This window comes from Metopolophium dirhodum, chromosome 1 (assembly GCF_019925205.1).
Source record: "Metopolophium dirhodum isolate CAU chromosome 1, ASM1992520v1, whole genome shotgun sequence".
Taxonomy (NCBI): Eukaryota; Metazoa; Arthropoda; class Insecta; order Hemiptera; family Aphididae; genus Metopolophium; species Metopolophium dirhodum.
The window spans coordinates 68,073,458-68,085,738 of record NC_083560.1 but is presented as its reverse complement, the minus strand read 5'-3'; the positions used below and the strand labels follow the sequence as shown (position 1 = coordinate 68,085,738).

Here is a 12,281-nt window from a genome sequence, read left to right as displayed (position 1 = left end):
TCTTATATGCCAAACTATAAATTATTCACTTACCGTGATACCAATATTTTTGTTAATATTCACCCAATTATTATTTTTCCTATACCTAATGTCAAAAGTAGGTATGTCATCATGTACAACGCCAAAAAATATTATTATTATTCTTATGATAAGGCTAAATTATTATTATTTCTCTTATAACGTCAAAATACAGATTAATTGATTACCCGAAACCCAAATCTCATGTTATTATTTTATTTAGTGTAACCTTTCCCCTTTCATATAAATCTTCAGCATTCGTTTGCTGATGCGTGTTTAAAACCTACGAGTTCCACCGATTTGGCCTTAGGGCCTACACGTGGTGCGACTCGTAGGTCACGTGTCGAGTGTTCCCCTCCTGGGTAGTTTTCTGGCGGTAAGAAGCCAGAATTCTTACAAACTCTATTTAAAAATATGACAATTTTACTTCAGTTTGTAAAAATAATTATCACTAGATATTTGAGTTATATTATTTTATTATTAATTTAATAAATATTATCCGTTATGGACGACAATGTTTGAATTGTTCTTTGAAATGTTTTTATTTGAATAAAGCTTACTTTAAACTATTATGGCAAACTAAGTGTACACTATAACCCTAGACTGTTAAAAAAATTCTGAATAATATGATGCGTCGGTTATTGTTAATAAACAGTCGGCGGAATCAACATAAATAAATAACCGGCGGAATCGATAGTCGGTGGAATCAACATAAACAAAAATCCGGAGGAATTGATATTAAAACGGCGGAATCCATAAAATCCTTATTGTGTTAACATGGAGAATGTGGGATAGTTATTAGGGATTTAGTAGGATTAAAATTCCGGACGTTACGAATTATATAATAACACATATTATGACATATTAAACAATACTATATTATATAAGTATAATATAGTTATGTCTTATGTGTACAATTAAACAGGTTTTAAATTATTATTTAGTATCTATGCCTAAATAATAATAATGATATGATTTCTAGAATATTAAATCATAATTCAACATGTATTATAAAATAATTAACTAGATGGCGCTATAAATTTCATATTTATATTACGTTTTTTAAAACTGCTTTTTAGTACTACATTTTTTACGGTTTTCAGATAATCTTTTTCTATTATTTTTAGTCATAATTATTATAATATATGGGTAATTATTATTTTTTTTTTGTTTGCACTTAAGAGATTATACTTTTTCCATTTATTAAAAGATAAATTATACCACGTTAAAAAAACTATGGTGTACCTATTTTTGTGCTCATTAAGTTGTACCTGTTTTAAATATTTTTCTTTTGGGGAAATGTTAATAGATTCTTTAAAATCTACTTCTACTAACATTTAAGCACTATCCTTGATTATTTTATTAGATTTGTACAAGAAACAACAATTCATTATAAAATGTGTAAATCATTAAGCTTAGATTTTTCAAAAATTTCCACAATTCCATTTAATAATGAAAACATTGCTAAAAAAGGTAATACAAAATAATCATCTGAACCAATTGTACCTACTTAGAAACAATTTATAGCTCAAAATCGATTACACCACTGCATGGGCATCCGAGTATAATGAAGTGCTTATATTACTATTCGTTTGTTTTTTTTTAGTACGTCCGTGATCGGCGTATTCAACAATAGCTTAATACAAATATATTTATTAAAAATACAAATCTTTGGCCTGGACAACGTCGGGTGGGACAGCTACAATAATATAATAACACTAAATAATAATGTCTTTACTCTTTTAAGTTTGGAGAATTCGAATTACGAGTACCCATGTGAGAAACCTGTGTAAAACCTGTGTATAATTTATAACTAATAATTATTAACTATTCATGTGAGAAAACAATATTTTTTAGAGTTACAATAATGTATGACTGTATCTTATTCTTGCTTGTAGGTTAGAGCCCCGGTCTAGAAATTTTCACATGGGCCCCTTATTATTAAGTTCCGCCTCTGACTGCATTAAACCAAATCAGAAAAGAACAGGGAAAATTAATTTTCTTTTACATAAATGAAAAATGTTAGATACACCACTTATTGTGAATGTAGGCAGGTTCAAAACATAAAACAAATTATATGCTGTCTATATAATTACTACCTACCTAGTAGGAGAATGCTAATATGATATTGTTGAAAATTCCCGTTTTACCTAATTTTATTATTTTTAAATGTACTGGGTATTAAGTATTTACTAGAACTTTATCCAATTTTCTACAGGAAACCACACCCAAAGTTTAAAATTGACGCATTTTTACTGTTAGTAAAGGCGATGTCGGTCACAAAAAGGAAAAAAAATATTAATTATAATATATATAAATATCATTAGAAATATAGGGTGGCTGTCCACCAGTGGCGTTCTCAGGAATTTTCTATGGGGTGGGTTCTGAAAATTTACTAAAATTCAATAGTGAAGGGGTCTGCCCCCCACACCCCCCATAGTCAAAATTTTTACAAATTGTATGTTATTATGTATTTTACCATTTTAGTTGTCAGTACCTATAGTGAGCTGTATTTGGTATATCATATGAATATCAAAAGTAAAATAATGCAACCAAAACCTAAGCTTTTTAACATTCATACTTTAATAATCATTATAAAACCATAATAATTTACTAAACATTTCAAAACACAATATTTTCAAGTTTCAGTCCATAATCTCTATCCATTCCCTTTACCGTAATTTATAGGATATTGTGCATCGCCAACAAGAATAAATCTTTTTCTTTTTAAATTAATTTTTTATGAACCTGTACTTTTTTGATTTGTATACTTGTTATACTTATAATATAAACTTATCTGTACATAGGCCCGCGGCCTGTTATCGCGGCCCGCGACGTTTCTTTAAAATATTTATTTAAATGACTCCATTTTGAATGAGATGTGTCACTATTAGCTAAGTTAACAGTTTAAAGTTATCCATATTTTTATTCAAAATTTCAAACAATAGGTACGATACAATATTGTAAGAAAGTAATATTAACACTCCCTTATAACATTTCCGCCTATAATATAGTTATATAATATTTTCTGTGAGTATGCAATATAATAACTATTGTTATAAATTATTATTTACCAATTAATATATTTAATATTTCTGATTCTTTTTTTATAAAATTAATTTTTACAAAATTGAATTTATTTTAAACCTGTGGCTTAGGAAAAAAAGTTACTTAACGTGGCAATAAAATGAATTAACTCGTAAGTTACTGAATAACATAAGAAAAAAGTAACTCGTTAATTAACTTAGTTAAAAGTAACTTAACTTTAACTTATCAACTTGTTAATGCCCAGACTTGCTTTTTGGACTACAAATAAAATTTTATTAATTTTTATAGAAAAAAAACTAAAAAATTTGAAATTTGAAATTGTCTGTAAACAGCTCAAAACAATTCAAAATATTTGGAAAATTTTATCAAGTATAGCCATAAAATAAACATTTGATAAATTGTGCCTATGGATTTTTAATATTTTTCAAATGTCATTGTAACAATATATTAAGAGCTTTGTATTAAATTTTCAAGATTTTTTACAGAACATATACAATTGTATTGACATTCATAGAAAAAAATAAACAAAATTGGAAACCGAAAATGTCCGTAAACATATATAGGAATTGATAAAATAAACATTTGATAAATTGTGCCTATGGATTTTTAATATTTTTCAAATGTCATTGTAACAATATATTAAGAGCTTTGTATTAAATTTTCAAGATTTTTTACAGAACATATACAATTGTATTGACATTCATAGAAAAAAATAAACAAAATTGGAAACCGAAAATGTCCGTAAACAGTTCAAAATAAATCCAAATAATATTAATAATACATTTTATCGTTTATAGAAAATGCTAATATAAACAACCAAGGAAAATTTCAAGTATCTACGGTTATTTGTTTTCAATACATTAATTTATTTTTATTTATTATATTAATTTAATCACTTAATCAATAATCGTGAAATTGTTGGTAAAAAAATATTAATTTGTAATATGCATATGAAATAGTGAAAAAAAAATACAGCCGATGGGGGGGGGGGGGGGGGTTCAAGTATCTACGGTTATTTGTTTTCAATACATTCATTTATTTTTTATTATATTAATTTAATCACTTAATCAATAATCGTGAAATTGTTGGTAAAAAAATATTAAATTGTAATATGCATATGAAATAGTGAAAGAAAAATACAGCTGATTGGGGGGGGTTCAAACCCCATGAACCCAATGTATCCAGAATTCAGACCTGTACGAATTTGTACAACAGGCTGTAAATTGTAATATTATGAACTACAATATTTTCGTATGACGTATTGTAATCTGAGGTGATACCCAGTGACGTTTCACAATGTACCGTTATGACGTTATCACAAGATGTGTGATAAGCGACGATTTTAAAATGTTGACATGAAGATTGTAGGCGCTTGATTATCTAAGTCTACTTGTCTACTTGTAATTTGTATATTATATTATTTATAAGGATTATTTTATATTGTGTCACGATTGACTATAATTCATACCTATCGTTTAAAATGTTAACATTATTTAGAACTTAAACAATATCGTAGTTAATCTTATAAATAATATAGTTTGTGTCTTATAAACCATGACACCACCTGCGACAAAAAAGGCAGTTCATTCAATGCAAACAGATGAATCCAAAGGGTAAGTACCAAATTTTACTAATGTTTGTCATAATTGGTTGTATATTGTCTGATGGCCCGGCTTTCATTTTACTTATTGTGTCGTTCACCGATAGATTAACTTATTTGTTTAACGAAAACTTAAAAGGTTTTAAAATATAGGTGTATGTAAGTACCTATCTAAAATTGTTCAACAACATTTTTTACACAGAACGTATCACATAAAAGAATGAATAATTGTGCGTAGGTAATAGTAAGTTTTTGTTATTACAATAGTAAGTACCAATAACGCCTTGACTGTGTATGGTTGGAACCAAAGTTAATTTATAATATATGTAAACTTATATTATGTTCTTGATTATAAGCTGTACTGGAATTTGGTGCACAACTTATCACATTTCTAAAATGAAATGACATCTATCAACATTAAAGTTCGATATTATGTTCATATGTATAGTTTTTTAATGTAGATATTTAATATAACTCAAATTTTTTTTGTAATGATAACGTATAAGCAGTTTATCACATCAATTTTAATTATTATTATAGAAAAATCAGATTCAGGTAATTAAAATTAGTGTTTGATATTGCTGAAATGTATTTATTTATTTCACCAATAACAGAAGATTACTACAATATTATAAATAACAATAACAGTATTGATCTACTCATTATAGCCTATGGCTGTGTTATGAGTAGGAGTTATAAATAAAATAATTTGACAGAAAAAAACATAATTATATATCAAGATATGATTAACAAAAACATAAAATTTAAATTAAAAATTTGTTAATAATAAAATAGATGCATACTATTTAATTATTATCATGTTGGAATCCAACAATATTAAGTAAAAACTAAAAATAAACAAATAGGTACAAAATGCAAGCAATTAGTTAATGGTTATGCGTTTCCTTGTAGCCCATGATACATGATAACTAGTTCATAGATACCTCATAGTTTTAAAATTATTATATTACATATTTGAATATAAATATTTTTGTATTCTTATAGTATTACAAAATATTACTTATAGACTTAGATACCCATACACATTTTTAAAATTAAAAATATTATAATTAAATATTTATAAATTTATTATGTTGTAGCATTGTTATTTATGTCATACCTAAATGATACATAATTTTATTAATCTAAATATTATTTTTAATTTTAGGGATTCAAAATGGTGGATAGTGCTTATACTATTAACAGTTCTTTCATTTGGGACTCGATTACATAAAGTGAACGAGCCAGATCATGTCTGGTATGTACTTCTATTTTCTGTTAAATATTGTCATTGCTTATTATTTAAATTATTTAGTTGGGATGAAACACATTTTGGAAAAATGGGAAGTTGGTACATAAATAGAACTTTTTTTTTTGATGTGCATCCTCCATTGGGCAAGGTAAGTGGCAATTTTATTGTACAATTCATATACTATACCTAAAATTAATTTAAAAATGTATAGATGTTGATAGCTTTATCCGGAGTTTTAACTGGATATAATGGTAGTTTTCCATTTGAAAAACCAGGAGACAAGTATGAAGGAGTCAATTACGTTGGAATGCGAGAGGTTTATAAACATTTATAGAAATAAAAATAAACTATTTACCTATCATTTATATAATATTAAATAAATACGCTATTTTCAGTTTTGTACAATTTTAGGTGGAGCTTTAATACCATTCACGTTTATATCTATTTGGGAAATGACACATTCATTAAATGCGGCAACTTTATCAGCTTCTTTAGTATTATTTGGTAAGTATAATTTACTAAAAAAAAAAATGTTTTAAATTGAATGTACCTATCTATAATAGAATGTATTGTTAAAGCCCATTAAAAAATTTATTTTATTTTTCCAGACGTTGGAACATTAACATTAACTCAATATATTTTGCTCGATCCCATACTGTTGTTCTTTATGTTGGCATCATTTGTAGGGATTTGCAAATTCCGGTCCGCTGCTTTATCGTATGTTAAATTTTATATTAATTTTGTTTTTTCAAAATTTTTGTTTTTTGTCATCATTAATTTCTTTATCTTCAATAATTCTAGTGAATTTAGAGTTAATTGGTGGTTTTGGTTAATATTTACTGGTGTAACCATGGCCTGTTGTGTATGTGTTAAGTTTGTTGGATTATTTCAAGTAACATTTATTGGATTGATGACAATAGTTGATTTATGGTTTATACTTGGAAAACTTTCAAAGCCAATAGTAATATATAAAAATATATTGAATGTATTATATCATACTTAACATAATTATTATTTTTTTTAAATTTAGAGTTATACTGTGAAACATTTTGTAGCAAGGTTTGTCTGTCTTATAATTTTACCAATACTAGTGTATGTTGGATTTTTTTACATACATCTATTTATCCTCAATAAAAGTGGTAATGGCGATGGATTCTATAGTTCTGCTTTTCAATCAAAATTACAAGGAAATTCATTACACAATGCTAGTATGCCAAAAGGTTGTGTACATAAATATATTTATTTTTTAAATGAATGAAGTTAATATTATTTTGATTTTATAATATTTTAGATGTATCATTTGGGGCAATAGTAACATTAAAAAATCATAGAACCGGTGGAGGATATTTACATTCACATTGGCATCTTTATCCAGAGAATGTTGGGGCCAAACAACAACAGGTAAGAAGAAGTTTAATTAATATTATAACTATAGGTTAGGTATGGAAGTGAGACTTTAAATAGTCTGGAACTTCTTTTGAGAGGGGAGAGACTAAAATACTAAATAAGTTAATGCATTTTGAGACATAAGTTAAAAGTTTATTTTTTCATTTAATCTGATTTAGTCCTAGAACTTGTTGGACATTTGGAAATTATATTATAATATCATAGTTTAAATGAGTATAATATTTATATAATATTATCATCTATGGTAAATGGGAAACAACATAGTAGGCGAGTGATGTAGCATATTATAGTTCATGTTACTAACCATAGTCCTTGATAAGTATAATACACGCAATAACCTTAAAGTAGTCATTAATAATATTTTTGTGGTTACTAAATAAATCATAGCATAATGATTATTGGTTAATGTGTCATGAGTTCAATTTTGTGTAGTATGTAAACCTGTATTACAAACATTAAAATTAATCACAAAAAAGTATACGACGTTTTTAAGTTAATGTAATAATTAAGAATGTTTTTACTTATGCATGATTACTTATCTGTTATTAATTTTTGATTCTGAATATTGCTTTATAAACTCAAATGGTCTATGATTGTATTACATTTAATGGAATTGTGCATACATAATAGATTTTTTATTTTTTTTCATTTAGATTACTACTTATGCGCATAAGGACGAAAACAATCGATGGTTAGTAAAACTTTACAATGATGATGAAAAAATAGGTTTAAATGACACTGTAAGATATATAAAACACGGAGATATGATTAGACTGGAACATGTACCAACTAGGCGAAATTTACATTCACACCGTGAACCGGCTCCGATAACAAAAAAACATTATCAAGTCACCGGTTATGGAGAGGTAATAGTGTAATACCACTAAAAACAATATTTTTATATTTGAGTAGAAAAAAGTAATGTATTAGTTATTAATATAAGTTGTATGGTTCATAATATTTTGATAAAAGTATATAATAATTACTAATTCTCAATAATATTCTTTTAGAATGGTACTGGTGATTACAATGATGTTTGGAAAGTATTTGTCGATGGTGGTTCAGATGGTAATGTTGTCTCAGCTGTAACAAGTAAAATCAAATTAGTTCATGTTCTTCAACATTGTGTACTCACAACAAGCAACAAGCAATTGCCTAAATGGTAACTTATTTTTTTGATTTAAATATTATATTATAATGATTATGAATGAGAAGGTTTATAAAATTGTTTGCTATACTCCGGGCCACGAGAGAGGTAACCCGTGTCCCAACCAAAATCAAGGTTGAATCTGCACATCCTCCACCTATTTGACATGTCACCATTGCACGATCACGACCGTCAATGTTATATAGTAATACTATTAGTATGTATCATGTTGTAAAGTGGGGGGAATAGGGCCTCAGAATGGTCGCTGACATCAGTCTGCATACGCGTAGCGCCTTACTTCTCTCGTGGCACGGAATACAACAATGTTATTTTCAAAATTACAAAAATGATAGGTTATAAATGGGTGCAGGGTAATTATTTACCTTAGTCTATTTTTAATATGCTATAAATTGTTTTTGTTAATTTACCATACTTCATTGAGCAATGCTATCTTTTAGTAATAATCTTACAATCACAAAAACCGGGTGTGCAGAGTGTGCCTCACACAAATAGCCTATTTTTCTTGTTTTCTAAAGCATTTAAATCCGCTCCCAAATTATAAGTATGTACTTTTCTTTATATATAACATTATTTGTATTTGTATTTTATTTTAAGGGCATTTGAACAGCATGAAGTCACATGCAGTCCAAATCTAAGGGATACAAATTCATATTGGAATGTCGAGGATAACATAAATCCTAAGCGTAAGTTAAAATATAATTTCATAAGAATTTATTTAATGAATTTGTATATTTTGATCCATGTAAAAAAAGAAACAATCACTCATATATTATTTTTCTATTTATTTTAGTTCCAAATGTCAGTTTTGAAGTATATTCCCCAAATTTCTTTGCCAGATTCATTGAATCACATGCTGTTATGTTCCAAGGGAATGCTGGTCTTAAACCAAAGGAAGGAGAAGTAACATCTAAGCCATGGCAATGGCCAATAAACTATAAGGTTTTATTTCATTTTATACATTCAATTCCATATTTATGAATACATAATATAAAATAATAATATTACAGGGACAATTCTTTTCTGGTAACAATTATAAAATTTATTTGCTTGGAAACCCAGTTATATGGTGGGGAAATATAGTGGTTATGGTACTGTACAATTTAATTTCAATTTGGAAAGCCATAATCAATAAACGCAGGAGTAATCAAAACGAAGCTGGTGAGTATAAAACTAAATTTTTCATTTCTATATAAATTAAATATGTTTCAAATTATAGTTGCAGATTCTAAACAACAGTTACTGACCACTAGTAACTGGCTATTTATTGGATGGGGACTACACTATATACCGTTTTACGCAATGGGTAGGGTCTTGTACTTCCATCACTATTTTTCAGCATTTTTATATAGCTCAATGTTAACAGGTTAGTATAAGATAAAAAAAAATATATAGACCATAAAAAGTAATAAATGATACAACTTAGGTGTAACTATCAGTTATTTATTGGAAATAATAAAGACATCCAAGCCAACCCTTATCCAGAAAACAATTTATGATGGACTCATTGGACTCATCTATGCATCGGCCATTTATAGGTAATTATTATTAAACAATTTAAATTTACCTATTTTAAGTGTGTATTATGTATTTTCCAGTTTTTATCTATACTCTCCTCTTGCTTATGGTATGTCAGGACCAGTTTCCACAGAACAAAATAGTACAATGTTTGGATTACGCTGGCTTGATTCTTGGGAATTCTAGAACATCTCTATTTATACAAGACTTCAATATTATTATTGTGTTAATTTATTTAATTATGAACAATTTTTATTTTTGTTATAATTTGCATATCATATTTTTTATACAGTTAGTCAATTTATCCAGTATTATTTTTTACAAATATATTATTTCATTTTGTGTAATCATTAAGTTGAATTTGATTTTTAGTGTTATATTTTAAAAGTTTCAGGATAAAACTGAGTAGAATAACTGTTTGTTGTATGAAATTTGACTCCTTATATATCCTGACGCGGGCATACAATATTTTAATTCAAATGTTGCTGTCTGCCACGTCTCATGCTTATTACCAACCACACATCTATGTATGGGGGTCACCTGTAACGGCTAACTGATTTAGGTCGGTTGCTCACTGTCTTTTAATGTAAATGAAAACATAAACACTACTAGCTCCCGTGTTCGCTATAATAGCACCACTGTTACTATTTTTTTTTTTGCTTACTAGTTACTAGTATTTATTAATTCAGTAGACACGTACACTGCCAGCTGGTTTTTTTATTGATTTCTTTTGGCAACATTGTAAGAAATATAATAGTAAATATTGACATCACCATACCTCACGCAAAAGTTAAAGTTTGTTACATCAGTGTTTGACTACGTATGTTGGTATAATAATAAAGACGTCACATACTTAAATTAAAACATGATTTATTACTTTGGTAATCGTAATACGTTTGAAGTTTTGAATTACCACCACAATATTATCATGTTGGAACTGTAATACTGTAATATACTGAACATTATTTTGTCGGTATCATATTTGCTTAGAAACTTATAGGTATTTATTGAAAATGTACATTTTTACTTTTATTTTTATTTATTGATAATAATATATGTCCTGTAGTGCACTCAGTAGAGTACAAACAACATAATACTTATAAACTTAATTATTATAGGAGGTCATACATCACCCCCCAGACCATTTATTCTCACAGTTAATTATTGTTAGTTAAAAGTTTAAAACATACTTTACAATTTTTTAATAACACAATTACTAATTAGTATTAGTATAATTATAATATACTAGAATTAGTCATCATCCAGTTTTACTCATTAGAAATTGACTGGACTGTGGTATCATCAGAGCAGAAAATGTGGGTAAGTGGATTTAGCTCTGCTGTACAGTAAATTACAAGTGGGCCACTGTAACAGATGGTGTTAAATTTGAATTCAATAATGTATATCATTGTATAAGAAAAACGATTCTGAGCGAAAATGGACAGTCAGCTAACAGCTTATGATATTACCAAGTATATTTGATGATATTATTGTGAATAAAGTAATAGTTTATATATTTACTTGTTTACATGGAATCTTGTTATAAATTTTAAATCCTTAGCTATAAAAGTTGGACATTTTATAACATTTTAACTACAAAATAATTATTAAATTTTAAATTTGGGAAATTTTGTCAAAATGTGGACAAAATGCTTATAAAAAAAATTGTGCCTATGTATTTTTAATATTTTTCAACTGCTATTAGAATGATATATCAGGAGCCTTATATTAAATTTTCACGCTTATTTACCAACAAATAAAATTTAATTGATATTTATAGAAAAAAAACTAAAAAAATTGAAAACTGACAATGTCCGTAAACAGCTCAAAAAAAAAAAATCAAATTATTTTCAAAATTGTATGTTGTATAGAAAATGCTAATATAAACATTCAGTGAAATTTTCAAGTATCTACAGTCATTCGTTTTTTAATTACAATAAAATAAGAAAATCGTTACATGAGAAATCGAGTGAATATCAAAAGTTGTAAAAATATGAATTTCAAACACTCATAAAAATTTAATTTGACTTTCTTGTAGAAATTTTTTTTTATATAGGTAGACAAACTTATGAGGAATCTTGTATTACATTTGAAAAATCTTAGATTTAAAAAGAAAAATTTTTATGAATTCTCAACTTAAAATAATTTTGCTAATTTTTATGACTTTTCCGTATTTTGTCAATATTTAAACTTTAAATGCTTATAAATAAAAACCGTGACTAAGGATTTTTATTATTTTTCAAATATCACTGTAACGATATAGTAGGAGCCTT

General features: G+C 27.0%; 1 protein-coding gene across 2 annotated transcripts; it reads left to right on the top strand.

Annotated features, from left to right (window-relative positions):
* Nucleotides 1-4,426: 4,426 nt before the first annotated feature.
* LOC132934298 (protein O-mannosyl-transferase 2) lies at nt 4,427-10,358 on the top strand. 2 transcript variants are annotated; one of them, XM_061000583.1, is made up of 17 exons: nt 4,427-4,679; nt 5,835-5,924; nt 5,982-6,066; nt 6,130-6,234; nt 6,314-6,422; nt 6,527-6,635; nt 6,720-6,879; nt 6,949-7,138; nt 7,210-7,319; nt 7,979-8,191; nt 8,336-8,487; nt 9,088-9,176; nt 9,284-9,432; nt 9,501-9,651; nt 9,716-9,856; nt 9,917-10,028; nt 10,089-10,358. In XM_061000583.1, the coding sequence occupies exons 1-17, from the start codon at nt 4,621-4,623 to the stop codon at nt 10,192-10,194; spliced, it is 2,130 nt and encodes a 709-aa protein (XP_060856566.1). In that variant the 5' UTR covers nt 4,427-4,620; the 3' UTR covers nt 10,195-10,358. The 2 variants fall into 2 exon arrangements, with proteins under 2 accessions (XP_060856566.1, XP_060856565.1); XM_061000582.1 differs by having other exon boundaries at nt 9,710-9,856.
* The last annotated feature ends 1,923 nt before the right edge of the window (nt 10,359-12,281 follow it).

Coding starts and splice junctions, on each gene's coding strand:
- LOC132934298 (XM_061000582.1), top strand. CDS start 4,621: ATGACACCACCTGCGACAAAAAAGGCAGTTCATTCAATGCAAACAGAT. Junction 9,177..9,283: donor GGATAACATAAATCCTAAGC/GTAAGTTAAAAT, acceptor TATTTATTTTAG/TTCCAAATGTCAGTTTTGAA. Junction 9,857..9,916: donor ATATAGCTCAATGTTAACAG/GTTAGTATAAGA, acceptor GATACAACTTAG/GTGTAACTATCAGTTATTTA.